At 38.3% G+C, this 18,585-nt stretch overlaps 3 protein-coding genes across 3 annotated transcripts; 2 read left to right on the top strand and 1 right to left on the bottom strand.

Moving 5' to 3' along the window:
• The first annotated feature begins 590 nt into the window (after positions 1–590).
• Positions 591–2,389, top strand: TMM (Leucine-rich repeat (LRR) family protein). Its single transcript, XM_016318855.3, has one exon. The coding sequence runs from the start codon at positions 639–641 to the stop codon at positions 2,094–2,096; it is 1,458 nt and encodes a 485-aa protein (XP_016174341.2). The 5' UTR covers positions 591–638; the 3' UTR covers positions 2,097–2,389.
• A 1,507-nt stretch (positions 2,390–3,896) lies between these two features.
• Positions 3,897–6,379, top strand: LOC107617102 (Protein kinase superfamily protein). Its single transcript, XM_016318903.3, has 5 exons — positions 3,897–4,201; positions 4,328–4,543; positions 4,871–5,018; positions 5,213–5,475; positions 5,551–6,379. The coding sequence occupies exons 2-5, from the start codon at positions 4,500–4,502 to the stop codon at positions 6,179–6,181; spliced, it is 1,086 nt and encodes a 361-aa protein (XP_016174389.1). The 5' UTR covers positions 3,897–4,201; positions 4,328–4,499; the 3' UTR covers positions 6,182–6,379.
• A 338-nt stretch (positions 6,380–6,717) lies between these two features.
• SUS2 (Pre-mRNA-processing-splicing factor) lies at positions 6,718–17,731 on the bottom strand. The gene is made up of 24 exons (XM_016318902.3): positions 17,192–17,731; positions 16,562–16,685; positions 16,337–16,429; positions 15,867–16,257; positions 15,127–15,613; positions 14,124–15,000; positions 13,675–13,857; positions 13,222–13,536; positions 12,813–13,117; positions 12,288–12,742; positions 12,073–12,199; positions 11,663–11,904; positions 11,462–11,585; positions 11,191–11,380; positions 10,973–11,080; positions 10,592–10,845; positions 9,687–10,303; positions 9,501–9,607; positions 9,056–9,310; positions 8,459–8,932; positions 8,102–8,263; positions 7,804–8,001; positions 7,202–7,723; positions 6,718–7,110 (listed from the first exon to the last, which is right to left on the bottom strand). The coding sequence occupies exons 1-24, from the start codon at positions 17,461–17,463 to the stop codon at positions 6,916–6,918; spliced, it is 7,077 nt and encodes a 2,358-aa protein (XP_016174388.1). The 5' UTR covers positions 17,464–17,731; the 3' UTR covers positions 6,718–6,915.
• Between the last annotated feature and the right edge of the window lie 854 nt (positions 17,732–18,585).

Raw genomic sequence — 18,585 nt, 5'->3', positions numbered from 1 at the left:
AGATTTTATCTAATGATTTACTTTTTATTGCTGGTTACATGCTGACCAAAATTTAACAAAGTTATTGACCTTTTAAACTTTTTCTTACAGAATTTATATTAAAAGGCTATATTAATTTCTTAAAGAAGAGAATTTATTATTTTTTATTATTATTTTTAATAAATTTTTTAATTTAATAAGTTTAACAATATATTTTAATTTATGTTTTTAAATATTAATAGCTAATTGTTCATCAAATTAATAACCTTTTTTGTGTTTTTGGCATTGGTCGTCCTTGGTATTTTTATCTTGGGTTTCCCTTCTTTAGTATAGTTAAGAAAGTTAGTAGTAAAGCCCATGCGAGAGTGGCCCAAAGATGAGTGATAAAGAGCGCCGGGTGTAAATCCCGTGATAGAAATAAATGCGCAAAAATGCGTGTTCCGGTCCCCTCAGCTCACAATTCCGAATTAATAAATAAAAATCCGGCCATTCTCGTGAGCATACATAAATAAGCTTCAGTGCACTGACTATCCCCACATGCAGCAACAACAAATACTAAATCTAAATGGGTCCATCCATTAAATGCATGCAAGCCGCTATATTAACCCAACCCCCATCATTATTCAAATTTCAAACCAAAAACTTGCTCCATCTTCACAATGAAGCTCCATCTTCTTCTATTTCTATGGTGTATGTTGTTGTTATTGCAACATGCAACGCCATACACAGTCATCATGTCTGACTCTGGCGTGCCATCAACCCTAGTAGACGGCCCCCAAACCGCCTTCTCCATGAAGCAAGACGCTGTCCGAACCGATTCCCGTGAACAAGAGGCAGTTTACAACATCATGCGTGCCACCGGAAACCACTGGGCCACCGACATCCCCGACGTGTGCCGCGGCCGCTGGCACGGCATTGAGTGCATGCCCGACAAGGACAATGTCTACCACGTTGTCTCCCTCTCCTTCGGCGCACTCTCCGACGACACCGCTTTCCCAACCTGCGACCCAACCAACTCTTCCATTTCCCCCTCCATCACCAACCTCCCTCACCTCAGGACCCTCTTCTTTTACCGTTGTTTCATTTACAACCCCCAACCCATTCCCTCCTTCTTGGGCCAATTGGGCCCATCCCTTCAAACATTGGTGCTCAGGGACAACGGCCATATCGGCCCAATACCGAACGACTTGGGCAACCTCACCCGTTTGAGAGTCCTCGATCTTCACAGAAACAATCTCAACGGTTCTATTCCGGTTTCATTGGGCCGGATCTCCGGTCTGAGGTCGTTAGATTTGAGCGGCAACAAACTAACCGGTCCCATACCAGGCTTAGTTCTTCCCCGTCTGAATGTTTTGGACCTCAGCCAGAACCTTCTAATGGGCCCAATCCCTGCTACTATTGGAGACTGCCACTCTATTATCAAATTGGATTTAAGTCGAAACAGGCTTGTTGGCCCAATTCCGGAAAAAATCAAGGGCCTAAAAGATCTAATGCTTTTAGATTTGAGCTACAATAGAATTCAAGGCCCATTTCCTGTTTCACTTAGAAGCCTGATTTCTCTTCAGGCCTTGATCTTGAAAGGAAACCCAATGGGCCCAGCAATTATACCCAATGAGGTGTTTGAAGGCACGATTGGATTAATGATATTAATAATGTCAAATATGAATTTGCATGGTCCGGTGCCAGAATCACTAGGCAGATTAACGAACCTTCGTGTGGTTCATCTTGATGGGAACCACCTTAATGGGTCAATCCCCAAAAGCTTCAAAGATTTAAGAAACCTTAGTGAAATGAGGCTCAATGATAATAGGCTAAGTGGGAAAGTCCCATTTGGGAAGGAAATCATTTGGAGGATGAAAAGGAAGCTAAGGCTTTATAATAATTCGGGGCTTTGTTGTGATTCTGATTGTGCGGATTCCACCTTTGATTTTGGTATTAGTTTGTGTGAGATTTCGAGTCCGGGTTTGGATAAGAGCGTGGAGCATCTTTCAACCAACGAGAAGCATATGCCAACTACTATGAATAATAATGTGCAATTATCGGATGCTGCTAACACTGCTCTGCCACTTACAACCACATTGCGATTAGTTGTCTTTGTATTACTCTCTCTTCTTTAGTTTATTATTTTTCTTTTTATAGTAGTGGTATGTAAATCTAATATAAATATTATTCATAAACGCAAGTAAATAAGAGAGGCCTTACAGATTTGTCATCAATTACTCGCTTTAGTAGTCGAGGAATGCTAAGGAGCCAGTAATTTTAGTGTTTTGTAACCATCAATTGGTCATCAATAGTGTTTTTAATGGTATGAGATTACATCTAATTGTAAAAAATCACTTATTTTTATTTTGATGGTTAAATGCTGACCAAAAAACACAAAAATTGCTGGCCCCTAAATTTTTCCTTAGTAGTCAGCATAATATTAGGACCATAGTCTTCCTAATATGTAAAAACCTTTTTTAGAGAGGACCAAGTTAATTGTTTATTTTGATGTTCCTTTTCCATACCAAACAGCGAAGTGTTAGAAGAAATTGAACACAAAACAGGATCCTAATCCTTAGATAACAATTATTTTTGTTGCAATGATTCTATATAAGAAGCCAAGGCAAACAGCTCAGAAAGAATTTTAGAACAGCTCAGTGTAGCATATGCCTTAAAAAGGACAAAAACTATTAGGAGTCTAGGATTCTGGTCTCTTCTGACATCAATCATTGAGTCGTCAGAGCCGTACTACCTAATAGGAAATTTTGTATCATACTCAAGTAAAATATGCCAATTTCACTAGACCCACATAACCAAATCAAAACTTCGTTTTAACCAGATAAACTTCTACTTTTCTTGTCACCGGCTTTTAGAAATTAAAATACTGATGTATTCCAAATAATTGCAAACTTTTTAGTTAAGGTGGTCCTCTATTTGCTTTTCTTCTGAATTACCATATACATAAAAATGAAAACTAGTCAGAGAGTATTAGGAATGAATTTTTCTATCTTTTTACTTTATTATATTGTATTTTTGGGTTTACGAAGAAGATACATGTCCATGTGGCATGTGACAGAAAAAGTTAATCTATGTTGTTCAACCAAAGTGTGTGTCCAAAACAGATGTTAGTTTATCTTTTCTTTCACTAACAAACAGTGTGGCAAGAAGTTAATAAAGCTGCCATAATTTTCCGTCTCTTTATGCTTACGAATATTTACGAAAACACACAACAAAACAATCATATATCACTTGACTTCACCAGTCAATAGTGGAAAACCACAATGGTCTATTCTCCAACTTGTGATAATTAATTAATCTTAAAGCTAACATCGCCATATATATATTCGTCACCTCACCTTATTATTTTATGAAAATTTTCAACAAGTTTACAAGGGAATGATTGTTCGCTTAGACATTATTGTTGCAACTAAGAAACCATTATATAAAAAAAAGTAGGCTAAGAAGTAAGAGAAACCCTGCTAAGAACGAATTGATTTTGAACTACCTACCCTCTGCATCAATCAATATGTAACCAAACAATGAGTGAGTACTTATTAACACTTGTACTAGAATGATTTAAACAGATATAACAGACGCTTTAAAAGCTAGATTGGCATAGAAAGTCTGTACTTAGCAGCAAAACAGTACACAGCACATGCAGACGGTGAAGTAAATTCAAAGGAAAGAAAACACCAAAATCTTTTGGAAATTTATTTATATAGTAAATTCAAAACCGATGGTTATATTTTAACTCTAATTTTACATACATTGCACTTGAGTGACATCTTCATGGAAAGCAAATTTAAGTTATTAATCTGCTAGATTCTTTTGACACAATAGAATCTTAACCAATAGATTCTTGAGATTTTATCGTGTCTGCTGATCTAGAAGGAGCTTTCTTTTACTATATCATTTGAAGCAATTTGTTAATTCTTTTACAGATTTGAGATTTCATTTTAATTTGGCGTGAAGAAACATCACAATTCACAACTACTTATCACATGACATGTATTTATTAATTTATTTCCCACGGAGCAAAAACTAAAAACATTTTTTTTTATCATTTTCTTATTATTAAAAAGGATAATGGACCCCACGTGTGGGTGTGTGTTTTTCTTCTTTTTTTTCTTTTCTTTTGAAAAAATGGAAACAGCTGGAGTTTCAGTTTAAAGAGGAGGAAGAAAGGAGGGAGAAGAAGACTTAGCTTACACAGTACACGTCATCTGCTCCATCGAATAACGTTAATAACTTCCAACACCCCTTTTTCTTTTTCTTTTTCTATTTTTAATTTCAACAGAGTTCATAACTTTGCAACAACACCGCCCAAAAAACATGCCTTCAGTTTTTCTTATTCTGTCGGTTACAGCTCTTCATTCGGCTCCAAGCTCAAACGAACTGCTAGCTAGCCAGGCAGAGAGGAGAATATCTTAAAGTTGATGCTCTTGGAGTGAAGGAACAGCAACAGCACCTGATTCACTTTTGTGGGTCGATTTCAAGTTTGGATTTTTGTTTACGTTTCTCTGATTGGTGAGAAGGTTATGGCGTTTTGCCCCATGTTTTGTTGCGGAAATGTTTCCGATCGGTACGACAATCACTTCATTAGTCTCAAGTTCTATTACTTTGTTGTATTATTAGTCTTTTGGATCATATCAATTGGAGGAAAAAATGAATAATAGGCAAGGTTTAGATTCTGGGTTTAGCTCAGTTTTCTTGTATAACTGAAACTGCTATAAGTTACTGTTAGAAGACTATAAAAACAGAAAGGGAAGATCACTTAATTAACATAATACACTAAGGTGCATACTTTATTGATCCCATACTTTGAGACTTTAGGTAGAAGTAGAGTTTTGGATTCGAACTTTAGTTCCAATTGATTAACAGATAGTTGATATTGGAGCTGCTTCTGCAGCAAGGCACGGGGGAAGAAACAACCTCCATGGCGGGTGTTTTCTCTGAAGGAATTACATTCAGCTACCAATAATTTCAACTATGATAACAAGCTTGGCGAAGGCGGATTCGGGAGTGTCTACTGGGGTCAGCTTTGGGATGGATCACAGGTAGGATAATACCACCTCTTTTGTATTCCCTGTTTCATCTTTTCATATCAGTTTCTCTGGTAATGGTTGCTAAAGCTTTTGTTAGATTCATGTATTTTTTTTAATGGTAATTTAACCTAACATGATATTGTGTACTGATTTGTAGCCAATTATTATAGCCATCTGATCCATGCAATTCTATGTGTGAGATGCAGATTGCTGTGAAAAGATTGAAAGTTTGGAGCAGCAAAGCAGACATGGAATTTGCTGTTGAAGTTGAGATATTGGCAAGGGTTCGACACAAGAATCTTCTAAGTCTGCGTGGCTATTGCGCTGAAGGTCAGGAACGATTAATTGTGTATGACTACATGCCGAATTTGAGCCTAGTCTCTCATCTTCATGGGCAGCACTCGGCTGAAAGCCTTCTTGATTGGAAGCGACGGATGATTATTGCAATTGGCGCTGCCGAGGGAATTGCGTGAGTACTTACCTGGCCTTTTCTTATGAACTAATCTCCTGTAATTGTAGTAATAATAATTAAACTTCCTTTCAGGTATCTTCACCACCAAGCAACACCACACATCATTCATAGAGATATCAAAGCAAGCAATGTGTTGTTGGATTCAGATTTCCAAGCACAGGTTGCTGATTTTGGTTTCGCCAAGTTGATCCCGGATGGGGCAACGCATGTGACTACTAGAGTTAAAGGCACTCTTGGCTACTTAGCACCAGAGTATGCTATGTTAGGTAAAGCAAATGAGAGTTGTGATGTATACAGTTTCGGTGTTCTTCTTCTAGAACTTGCCAGTGGCAGAAAACCACTTGAGAAACTCAGTAATGCAGTGAAGCGCACCATCAGTGATTGGGCACTGCCTTTGGCTTGTGAGAAGAAATTCAGGGAAATTGCAGATTCAAGACTTAATGGGGACTATGTGGAGGAAGAACTTAGAAGAGTTGTTTTGATTGCTCTTATATGTGCTCAGAGTCAAGCTGAGAAAAGACCAACCATGCTTGAGGTGGTGGAGCTACTCAAGGGTGACTCCAAAGATAAGATTTCTCAGTTGGAAGCCAATGAACTCTTTATCAGCTCTGTAACTGTTGGACATGACCATGGAAGCAGTTCAGACATCATTTCAGAGGAGAACCAATCAAAACATCAATTGGAACACATGAAAAGTGCATAGGAGACAATTATGGATTTTGATTTGTCAAAGTTATCAGGACTTTTCTTTTTCTTTTCCCCTCCTAATATTGCATTGGAAACTGGGTGCCCATTTATTTGAGCTGCGGCGGGGGCCATGTATTTCTACACCCTCTTAATATTATATATGGTTGTGGCTGTAAAGTGTGCAGGAAGTATATTGAATGCCTCTAAGTACAAATTGTAACTTTCGGAAATTTCGGGATTTCATGGGTTTGTAGTTTGCTAATCCCCATGGACCAGTTTTATTAATCAAAATATATACTTGTCATATAAGATAGGAGGTGTAACTCATTGTTCGCGTAATGATTCACTTTCAATCCCAAATAAGTCTTTTATTGGGAATGGGATCGAGCCATGTACAGCACATTGTAACGGGCTAACGGTTCAACGTATCCTCTATAAATGATTTTCATTTCTAAGAGAAGTGTGTAAATTAACGCACAAATATCCAGTACTACAAGTTATCAAATGTTGTCCAGCCTCAAACTAATAAAAAGCTTTGATTTAAGGTAGATGTTTCTGCTTGGAAAAAATCTCAACTTAGTATTTAAATCCAAAACCTCAAACCTAATTGTGAAAGCAAATACAAGGCTCGATTACATCTGTCAGGCTATTATGTTGACATATTTACAAATCTGTTACATCGTTTCTACAAGAAAAAACTAGAATGATTATCCAACAAAAAAATACAATATATTCTCTGACAAGTTTAAACTAAGAGAATGTGTCCTCTCGATCTCCCTCGGCAATTGTCTCCCCTTCCTCCATATTACTGAACTCTAAGAAATGGGTTGGTCTGTGGTCCTCGTGATAATACTCCTTAGGTGTCCCAAGCTTCACTCCATACTTCATCCCGGATGCATGTCTGACCCCCATGAAATTGTAATTCCATGGACCATTATCAGGAGTCTAAACAATTCAACAAAAAAAAAGTCAATACAATTAACAAATAGGTGCACAAATAATAAAATTACATCTCAGGGCAGGTAGGCAAGCTTACCATGTAGAAACCAAGAAAGCGGTCACTAAGGAGCATCTGAACCTTCTCATAGTGAGTGGGAAGGTAACCGTGAGGATTGCTTCCTGTGTCCTTGTTGACACGTCCCCATTCATAACCAGATGGAGTGAGCTTGTATGCAGTTAAAGAACAGGAACCTGGAGTAAAACTGCATGTCAAGATAATACATTTCTCCCCGTCCCATTGCTTATTGCTCTCTAGGATCTTAGCATGTGAGGTAAGATCCTGTGGCGACAGCTGAGGAAGTTCATTTGGTTGAGTATGCATCCATCCCAACGGCTCCAAGTCATTCAAGAAATCGTGCTCTGGAAGAGCCGACGGGAGATGGACTTGTTGATGAGTCCCCCACTGTGGTGGCATCACAATACAACGAATTTCCTTAACCTGAGGGTTGTCTGGAGGACTTATGCCATACAGATACCCAGCAATTTGTGTCCGAAGATCTGCTATGCATATGAACTTCTTCAAAATGTTCTTTGGCATAATGTATGTGTATCCAGTTTCCTGCATTACAACCAGGTATTAGCATATAAAAGCAGTTTCAAGTTGTAAGATGAAGGATTACCAGAAATTAATAGGCAAACCTTTATGTCCTCTGAGTTCACATATATATGGTTTACACGAAGGTATAAGTTGGTGGCTGATATTGCTCTAACACGCCAGTCAGTCTTGGAACCAAAAGCAGCTTGCTCATATGGACTAGTAGTGGTCACTATAAGTTCTTCACCATGAACATTTGTGGTCTTCGTTGTTACAGCTGTAACCTGGTTTGCTTCATGTGCCTGCACAATAGTACATACAGAACAACATAAGCAAAGTATGGGGAAGAGAAAATGAAGTTGAGTTAGATGTCTGTAAGCATTAGAGCATTAAGTTCATTACCTGTTTTTCAATCTCTGCAATCTGTTGCCTCTGTTGAGAAGGTGGGGTAATCTCAGCACCAAGTATAATATCCCGGATTTCAGACTGAGTCAGAGCTGAAGTATTCACATTATTTTTCTTAGCATAATCTGAGAGTATGAGATCTCTTAATGCAACCTCCACCTGTCAATACATAATATATACGAGTTATAAATAGTAAATACCAAGATCGAACAGAACAGCAAAATCAACAAATACCTAAATCTTTTGTCAAGAAGTTTCACACAATAGTTTAACAAACAAACCCTACATGGTGTAGAGTTTACAATTCAAACTTAGCTAGTAGTAGAATATCACAAAATCACAAATTGAACTTACCTTCATCCACTGGTCATCAGTTAGAGACGGCCAGATATGATGAGGTTCAGTGATGATTGTTTTGTCAGGTTTCAGTAGCATTTTTGCCTTCTCATTATTCACATGAAGAGCACGCAGAATCAGAATCAGCCTGGAGAATGCAGTATATGACGATATACTCTTCAGCCAGTCATCATAAATGTTGAACAAAACCATTTGCGGTTCTGTGGCCTTCAAAATAAGATCCCCAAATTTCTCAATCTTCAAACAAGCCTGGAAAGGAAGCTGAAGTTCACTTCCTTTAATGACAATGTTGGGGAAGTCCAGCAGATGAACCTCCAATGGATCCAACATTCCTTTACGAGTGACTATGATTTGCTTAGGCTGTTCTTCAACTGGCAATGACCTTACAAGAGCAGCAACTTCTTCAGCAGTTTTCCACTTTGCCAACTGACCAAGACGCTTTTGACCAGCCCATACACTTGTATGTATAACCTGCGAAAGTATAATGTGGAAAATCAATATTTGGACAGATTTGAGATGACCAAGGGAAGAGGAAAGAGGAAAGAGGAAAGAGGAAAGAGGAAAGGAGGAAAGAGGGAAAGGAAGCCAACAAACCTTCAAAAACAGTTGTCCAGTCCTTGGATTGAAAATAAATATGGCACCATTGATAGGTTTTGTTGTAAGATTTCCTTCAAAGGTTTTGTGGATTGTAACACGATACACATTAGTGTCATCAACAAACCATATTATTTGGTTGCTGAATATCTCTCCATAGTTTTGAGAAGACAGATATGGTTCAGTGGGCTCAGAAGAGTACAACTGCAGACCTTTCCTGATACGTTCCCTCAGCACATACAGTGCAGGATTAGACTGGTACCAACACAAGATTAGTATTAGAGGAAGAATTATGTTGCATAGAAGAAATAATATAAATTTGATTTGACATTAACCAGAATGGTTGGTGCAAAGGGCATATAGGCAAGAACAAGTCATACATACTCGGCAAAAACTTCTTGATTCATAATTTATAACAGATTTATTATGCATGATAATTTGTTACCTTCATGATCTTATTCATGGCCTGCTGAAGCAGTGGTTTCGACCCAGGGAACCAGTTCCCAAATGCAGAGTGCAAGTTATATGCCAAATCGATGCCAATCATTACCCCTGAATTGAAACAAATGATCCAGTCAGCTCCATAATCAAAATAAATAAAAAGTGAACACAAGATTGATAAGAAACATACCAGTAGGCGATGGATATATAGACATATTATCCGTCGTGTAATCCATGAATTTGGCCCTAGTGTAACGCTCAATATCATGAGAGTCATAATCACCCCATCGAAGTTGGACATCAATCCAGTACTTATTGCTTGCCTTCTGATCAAAGACATCCTTAGATTCAGCCACAAGACTGGGCTTTGACATTGGCCACCTATGGGCAGCAAAAAGAAGAATGTCTGCACAAGAGCTGTTCATTTTGTAACTCTTCCTTGGATGGATTGTTTCCTTCTGGACAGTTTCAATCTCTAGAGCATCCAACTCTTGATCCAAAACCTGGCAGAGATCCATCACAACACTTTCATGGATCTTCTGCCACAAGTGAGCTCTGAATATCTGAATAAGAGAGATCTTCAGGGTAGGAATTTTCCCGTGCATGAAAATACCAGTCAGATCTAGCTGCACTTGGAAACCCACATAAACATTGGCACGATTTATGGTGGGAGACCACCAAAGAGTGAATCTACGGTTGGGAATTTGATTCAGACCAGATCTCTGAGCATTGGTGAGCTTCTTATACTTCATAGATTCCTCGAAGCCTGACGCCTTCTCCCAGAAGAGACCTTCCCAAGTGGGAAAACTGGAAGCGAAAAAGGGGTCAATTGCAACTTCTACCACACAATAAAAAGCAAGAACTAAATGCTGAATACAAAAAATGAAACTGAATTTTACGCTTGCTAGACCCCCTATCTAGGGAATAACAGGCCGAAAACTAAAGACAGATGAGAAAATGATTGCAAACGAAGTCCTAAACGGCTTTACACAGTGGTTAAGGTAAGGAAAGGCAAACCAAGAACTCAGCTCCAAATTTTTATTTTTATTTTTTTGGAAAAGAAAAAGAAGAGATTCAAAGGGAAATATAACTTACTATGTTCCTTTGAACAGAGTATGTTCGAGAATTCCTTCGACACCTCCAAGAGCTTGAATAACATCGGTTCGGTAATTGTTCAAGTTCCACAACTTTCCATCATGTCTTTGGTGTGTCCACCAAAAGGGATTTTGCTTCAGAACTTGGTATTGCTTGAAGTCTGTTCGCACCCTCCATCCTTTATCATAAGCCAATGTGTGTCTATCCTTCTGAAACAGTGTGTTAATACGTGGTATTCCTCTATCCCAAGAATCCTGCCAAATAAAACAACAGTGAATATTAGTTCATCTTGCATGAAAATAAGTATACTTTTGTTGAAGGAATAACACAATAAACTCCAAAATCCAAATATTCAGAACAAGGGGACATGAAGAAACTCACTTCCAAATCTTCAAGGGTCAGACGTCTGTTTTGTGCTTGTGCTTCCTGCCTTTTCAATGCATATTCTGCCCAGACTCGCTGAGAATCAATGAATTCACTCTCCCAAGGCTGTCATAATCCACAAGAATGTTAAAAGTTGAACTAGAAGGACTATAGAACCTACATCATGTGTGAAATACACACAAATCATTACATATAATGGGTAAGAATTGAGTCACCTGTATATAGCGATAAAGATTGGGAATCAACTGGTCCTCCTCATGGCTCATCCCACTCCTGAAGTGGGTTACACCAACATCTGTCTGTTGGCTGTACCGGAGGTCACTTTGTGGAATCAAAATATGACCCATGGACAACATTCCAAGCCCTCCAATTTCTTTGGGAGTATAGAAGATGACAGGTGGAAACCTGATAACAGTTACAGCAGTATATGAATTTTGCAATTAAATTCCCAAATTAGGAAATAATAATAACAATAACCAAGTATACCTGCTAGGCATCTTTGAATTGAGCCCAATCTTAATACGAGTCTGAATTTTATTTTCACATTTAACAAGCAAATCTAACAGCTCTTGAGTATGTACAGTGGCTTCTCGGAAGTAGGTCATGAGCCCTAAAAGAAACCAAATACAAATGAGAAAACCAATAATTCCCTCGGCAGAGATCCCCTAAAATACAAAATCCACGTACCTATTAAAGCTGTATTCCACTTATTGACAATTTTTGTGAATGTAGTCGAACCAGAAGACATAAGAATCTGCCTAACACGGTTCTCAAACACTTTCATGTGCTCATCATCAACCCTTAGGAAAGCCACAGCTGTCCTTTCTTTTGTCTGTTCATTCTGTAGATTCCAGACACCATCTCTTGTGTTGCTAAATGCTTCTTGTGTCATTCTAATTTTTGGGAGTATCCGTACTTCGAATCCGCACCTGCAGGCCATGAAAGTATCCAGTAATTCAAACTTCAAAGGATGATACAAAAACTAAAAAGCAGGACCATCCAACAAGCACGTGATTATTACTGACTATATGAGTGGTTCATTATACAACCAAAAAAATGGACATCAATAAAACATCTAAAAATAAATCAATACATACATGCTAAAGAGCAAGTTCGGATTGTCTTTGCTGTAAACAGAAACAAAGCTATTCTCCCATTCTAAAGTTGTGATACTACGAGGAAGGCGATTCTTCATATCCCAAAAGACACTTCTCCCAAGATTAACTGGAATCACAAAATTGAAAATTTTATTAGAATTAATTACATAAATGATGAACAAAAAAACACACAAATTTAACAGAGAAATATATACCATCATGTTTCATAAGCCTCATTCTTGCATCTCTTGGCCAGCACTTCTTATTATTGTAGCCCACCATATTCTCATTGTTGGGATCAGGGTGTTCAGTGAGATATCGCTGAATGAGATCTCGAGCCTCCTCATGGGTGAAGCGAAATAATATATGAACCCGATCTATGTACCGAGAATACAGCCTAATGGGATGCCTTGTCTCAACTTTTGTGTCCCAGTAAGTGATAAATTCATTTGGCATTTGTGGTGGGCCAGCAATCTCACTAGCACGAGTCAGTCCAAGAAGCAATAGATCCAATACCAACCCATAATATTGGACAACAAAGGATGCAAACTGTAGACCACGTATAAGACCATATGAATTTGTATGGCTCATATCCTTGTATGACAGCACAACATTGTTCTTTGCAGTGACATAATCAGCAATATTATGGTCCAGAACCAGTCGCAGAAGTCTGCAACACCAGAAATTCAGTTAGCTCAAATTACAAATTATATTCACACAGTGATTTCCAAATTGTGTACCTGTTTAGCATTGTTAAATCAATCTTTTCAAAGAACTTCTCAAACTTGGTTTGCAGCATCACAACACACTGACCATCACCGGTGTCCCATATACCTTGCAAATTATTTATACCCTGACACCATTTGTAAACCAAAAGAGGTGGTGGCTCTGAATCTGCTGGCTTGATCCAGTTTGGAAAGAGATGACGCTTGTCACCTTCGTACCACAGGTACTGATCAAGATATGCATCTGTGATCTTCTCCAGAGGTTCTATCTCATAGACTGGAATCAAGTAGCTATATAAATCCATAAACTCTATACCAACCTGAAAAAAAATAAATGTTAAATATTAAAAATTATATATATACTATTAGTTCTTTGATGGGATGAAGATCATAAGCTAGTTAATTTTAGATCATATTGGCATACTTCTTTGAATGCACGCTGTGTCAGAAGGTGTCGCTTGATTCGTGACAAAGCTTCATGAGGATTGTCATAAGCTTGCTCAATGAGCCCCAACTCCTCTCTTTGCAGCTGATTTAGTCGCACTGCAACACTATAGGACTCTTTCAACCTCTCAAGTGCAAGAATGAGCAACTTTGTGTCATGCTTGTATGATAGAGGTGGAAATGGAATAGGGGAGAACTTCCGTGATTCCAACCAATGAACTGTTGTTGTATATATAGCAACAGCTTCTTCTGGAGTGACATATGGACCGTCTTTCAAATAATTGTGTTGTCGCTCCTACAAGAGGGATGAATGATCAGGAAGAGACTTCATAGATAATAATGAAATGAGAACTGTAGAGTCTCAACCCAAACAATAATTCTTTGAAAATAATGAAGCCAAAAAATTACATATAGAACACAACATAGATCATACCTGCTCTGCTTTAAGCCAGAGACGTGTCAATCTTCCTAGATTCTTACGACAGACAGTCTTGTCAACAGTTGCACCTCTTCTTATACGCTCACGATTATAATGAGCAACATTCGTCCACCAGTCTGCTTTTGATTTCACATACCGAAGGATCATGTTCTCTATAGGAACAGGCAGACCAGGAACCTATACAATGCATAGGAAATCAACAAGTCGTCCAAGAACCAACCAATTCCAAATTATTACAATAATTTCACTATGGAATACAACTAGACCATCTATACTTGCATTCTAATTCATTTCCAGACAAATCTGGAAATAAGTTATATTACTAACTGTGATGAACTATGTTCAGAGACTTATAGTAAACAAAGAGACTAGACATCTAAAATTACCAAAACACCAAGCATGCTTTTTCATAAGGTATCAAATTATACGAAATAGACACCTACCTTCCAAGGAATATTTGCTTTCCAACAACGCCATGCCTCGCTCAAATGTTGCAATATAGTTCTTGCCTTATTTTGTTTAATACCTTCTGGCATGGCATCAAGCACATCATGCATAACGGCTGCTCGAAGCTCCAAGTCAAAGTGGCTCTCAACACGCTGTTTGGTGACAGTCTTCGCTACACCTTTTGAGTGCCGACCCTCAAACTGCCGTGCAAGTAAATTGCCTAGCCATCTCTCAAGAAGGGGAACAATACCACGAAGAAAGAACAACCATACCCTCCACATGGGGGCCCAAAATCCACAACCAGGTCCCTTCCCAACTGGCCCAGTGTTAAAGCGGTAGTAGATCAAATGCTTCAAGTCCTTGCACATTCTTATTTGTCGCATAAGCCTATACTTATATCGATACATACCAGTCAATTGACCAACATGTGAAAAAGTATATTGGAGGCCATCTGCCAGCTGGAAAGCATCAACATTACCCAAGCGAAACTGAACATTGGCATCAACCACAAGTTTCGTCAAACGAAGGATCTCACGACAAAGATGAAAGGCATTACCAAACCGTGACTTCTTCCTTTCCTTTGTTGTCAAGGTTTTGACAGGCTTAAGATTGAAATTATAGTCCAGGTGAAGGTAGTTCAAATTTTTCCTGTGAATCAAGAGATTCAACATGTTATACCCCTGTCTACAAACTTGTAGACCCGCTTCAACCCAATCCAGTTCCGTAGTTTGAAAAAACTTGGTTGCTTGAAGAGACCGGAATAAATGTTTCTTTTTCTGAGCCTTAGGAGGTCTATGATGCAGCTCATTCAACACAAAACACTTGAGCAACTTCTGATAACTAACCCGAACTTTAACTGGATAAGATGGAGGACTGTCCAAAGAAAAACAGGAAATCATTAGTATTAGACTATTGGAGAAATGAGACACATGGCATATGCATAGTAAACCTGTAAATGTTAGGTCCAAAAAATTAACAGGGTGGAAGGATACAACTCACCAGTGCTCCTTGTACCAATCTGATACAAGAGGAATATCCTCAGCTCTCCTCATCCGACCAGACCTCATGTTAAAAGGACGGGGAGCAAACAGCAAGGAGATACCAGCAGCAGTGGTATCTGTATAAAGTTGGGTATCTTTAAGCAAAGGTTCAACACCATCTGGCAATGTCCAATCATCGTCCTCATCCTCATCATAAATTCTCTTGTCCCGCCGTTCCTTGTTGGCACTTGTTATTGGGTGTATTAAGGGGTCATAATAGAAAGCAGGTAGATCAGGATCTTCAGTTTTTATGTACATCACCATGGGAGTATGATACACGCAAAGTTTTACTTTGCGAGGCCTATTGTTATAAAGATGAGGAAAGGCGATTCTGTACTCTGTCCGCAAAGGGGACCTTATAATGAGTTTATTGATGTCATTGAACTCGTTCCAGTCCTCATCTCCCTTCTCCATGTCACGATAGAGAGGCTCAAATTTAGGGCCACCTGTGTAAGATATCAACAAAAATAAATGCATGTCTTTTAGATTTCAACATTGGACTACTATTGCCTAATATTAAAAGAAACATAATTTTCTACAACTTCTAAAGCTCATTAAACACTGCATTGCTACTAATTTCATATATAATTATTGACAAAACCTAGCTTGTCAATGTCCAAAATTCAATATATATTCATAGAAAACAAATAACACTTTGGAAACATGGAGGGTAATAAATCCAAGAAAGAAATCCAGTACCAGGTATGCACATGTTCAAAGCCTTTGCCGTGAAGAATGATTCCATGTCAAATAAATAGAAATAGTTGCGGTCAATTAAATCAGAAAGAAGCTGCCCAGCCAGCCGATGCAGTGTTGCCATTATAGGAAGGGAAAGATGCCATCTCCGGTAACTAGGACCATTAATGAGCTTTGTTTTCACAAGAGGCTTATGGTCATAAAACCAAGTATACACAGCAGAATCTTCTTCTTCATCCAGCTCCAGCTGAATAGGCTCTAAAGGATCAACATCTAAAATGTTATCAGCATAGTCTAACGGAGGCTCCTCATCATCAAATGGGGGGAACCGCATCCTCTTGAAATGGCGACGATCCCTTTTCTCTCTTCTCATCATGATCCACATTGTACCCCACTGCAAAATAAATTTCTTAGTTAAGAATAACTGTCATGATCACACACACAACTTTTGGGAACAGCCGGCAACCACATACCTGTGCCAGATATATAGGCTCCACAACCCAGGGTATTTCATTGACAAACGTGATAGCCCCAGAAATATGATACAAGACCCTTACATCACGGACCTGAAATCATAGAAGTTTATTTATACATGGTTTCAGAAGACCAACGCACATTCAATTAAATAAAAAAGGCTAGAGACGAAATTGAACTTCGTAAAATTAACCAAATACAACAAAATGGAAAATGCAGAGGACCTGCTCCCACGGCATGGGCATGTTTTCCAGGAGCTTGTAAACAGCATGCGGGATGAATTTGAGTGCTCCAAGATAAACACGTTTATCATGACGATATTTCTTTGAAGACATATCACCATGATCCCTGAAATAAAAAATAGCAACCAAAATTACCTCTCTAAGCAATCAAACAACCGAATAATTAGATAGAGATGACCAAGAGAGCAAATCATGCTACACTACACGCACAGTACTCAGCCACCTTATGTAAAGGGTTTCATCAGTGTTCTATTACGCCTTTCTTCAGGCAACCTTAAACCCCGTTCAAACATTTACAAAAAACTCAAAAGCCTATAAAATTATGCCCATAGTCATATTAGTTACAAGACATTTCTTCCTAATAAAGAGCAGAAAATACCAACTACGAACATGATACAGAAACAAGATCATTCCTTCCATAGCTTACATCAACCCAAAAATAGCATGGATTCTAATTAACCAATCCTGACAAGTACATCATCTCATAGCTTTCCCGTACAATAAAACAAGCTCATCCACGCCCATAGAACTCAAATTCTAAAGAAAACACTATCCATTGAAGCAAATCAGAAAAAGAAAATTTAAGCTGATGCTAGCATAAAGAACACTTGCCTGATGATTTTCCTGACATGTTCGGGAGGCATGTCCTCTTTCTGCGTCTCCACAAAACCGAACTTCCTCTTGTCGCTGTAGCGCTTCGAATTCAACTGCTGCCATTTCCTGGCCTTCTCCTCGAGCCGTGCCTCCGCATCGGCCTCGGTTTCCGGTGGGGCAGGAGCTGGAGGCACTGGCGGAAGCACCGTGTAGGAAGGCTGAGGCGCAGGAGGTGGAGGAATGGGTGGAACGGTGGTTCCGGGCGGGGCAATCTGGCCGTTGTTCCACATGTTGAAATGGAGTGTAGCCGGAGCTTAAACCCTAGGCAATTCAACGAATGAATATGGATAGTGAGCTCTTGTAAGAGTTTCAGTTCATGCTCTTTGTGAGTTGAACGGAGAGCCTTGGATGGCTCTAGAGCGAGGTTCTAGGGTTTATTAGCGAATCCGGAGGAAGAAAACGAACACACAGCTGCGTGAGCTGAGTGGAAGTAGAAAACGCTAGGAAGATGTTCATTCATTTTTATTGAATGGCTATGGCGGTAGCACGTGCCGCCATGGTCGTGGGTGCCGTTTGGGTTATTGTTGCTTGGGCTGCCTGATTCGGCCCATTTCCATCTACAAGTTTTTAGACACACCTTAATATTGTAGGCCTAAGCGCTATTTTAAGTGTTTTTATAATAAGTCCAACAAAAAAAAAAACACACGTTTACATCACCATTTCTCTTTTTCTGCACTTTTCAGACAAAATTTTTTAGCAGAGAGTACAAAATCTTCTTGAGAAAACACATCAATTCTTACACAACACAAAAAAAATTTGTATATAGGATAAATTTATCATATAATATAGAAATTTTTATACATAATATATAAAATTTTATCTATAGTACATAAATTTTTGTTAGAAATATATTTTCTTAGTTAAAAAAATCAATTGTGATCCTTTAAAAATTTGTGTGTTATATGTATTTTATTGATTGGGTGTTAATATTTTTGATATGTAGTCTTTTAAAAAAATATGTCACACATCAAAATTTATGTATTGTACGTATTTTGTTGGTTGAGTATTAATATCTTGAGCATATAGTCCTTTAAAATTTTATGTTATGCATAAAAAATTATGTGCTGTGAAATTAATTTTTTGAATTCTAATTTTTTGAACATATATAAAAAAAGAAGAAGATGATGAAAAATGACGATAATGAAATAGAATGAGGAGAAAAAAAGGAGAAAAAGACGACAATGTTGAATAAAAACAAATAGAAGAATAGAAAAATGATGACGACAATATTGTTGAAGAAGAAGCACAAAAAAATGATAATGACAATAATGACGACGTTGTTGAAGAAAAAATGCGCAGAAGAAAAAGGAAGAGGAGGAGGAGAAGATGCTGACAATGTTATTAAAAAAAAC

The sequence above is a fragment of the Arachis ipaensis genome, chromosome B8, assembly GCF_059453495.1.
Source record: "Arachis ipaensis isolate K30076 ecotype BB chromosome B8, ASM5945349v1, whole genome shotgun sequence".
Classification (NCBI taxonomy): domain Eukaryota; kingdom Viridiplantae; phylum Streptophyta; class Magnoliopsida; order Fabales; family Fabaceae; genus Arachis; species Arachis ipaensis.
The sequence above is the reverse complement of the archived record's forward strand: the minus strand, read 5'-3'. Positions and strand labels throughout refer to the sequence as shown.

Coding starts and splice junctions, on each gene's coding strand:
- SUS2 (XM_016318902.3), bottom strand. CDS start 17,463: ATGTGGAACAACGGCCAGATTGCCCCGCCCGGAACCACCGTTCCACCC. Junction 12,200..12,287: donor GAGGCTTATGAAACATGATG/GTATATATTTCT, acceptor TTGTGATTCCAG/TTAATCTTGGGAGAAGTGTC. Junction 8,933..9,055: donor CTGGACAACTGTTTTTGAAG/GTTTGTTGGCTT, acceptor ATACTTTCGCAG/GTTATACATACAAGTGTATG.
- LOC107617102 (XM_016318903.3), top strand. CDS start 4,500: ATGGCGTTTTGCCCCATGTTTTGTTGCGGAAATGTTTCCGATCG. Junction 5,019..5,212: donor AGCTTTGGGATGGATCACAG/GTAGGATAATAC, acceptor TGTGAGATGCAG/ATTGCTGTGAAAAGATTGAA. Junction 5,476..5,550: donor GGCGCTGCCGAGGGAATTGC/GTGAGTACTTAC, acceptor ACTTCCTTTCAG/GTATCTTCACCACCAAGCAA.
- TMM (XM_016318855.3), top strand. CDS start 639: ATGAAGCTCCATCTTCTTCTATTTCTATGGTGTATGTTGTTGTTATTG.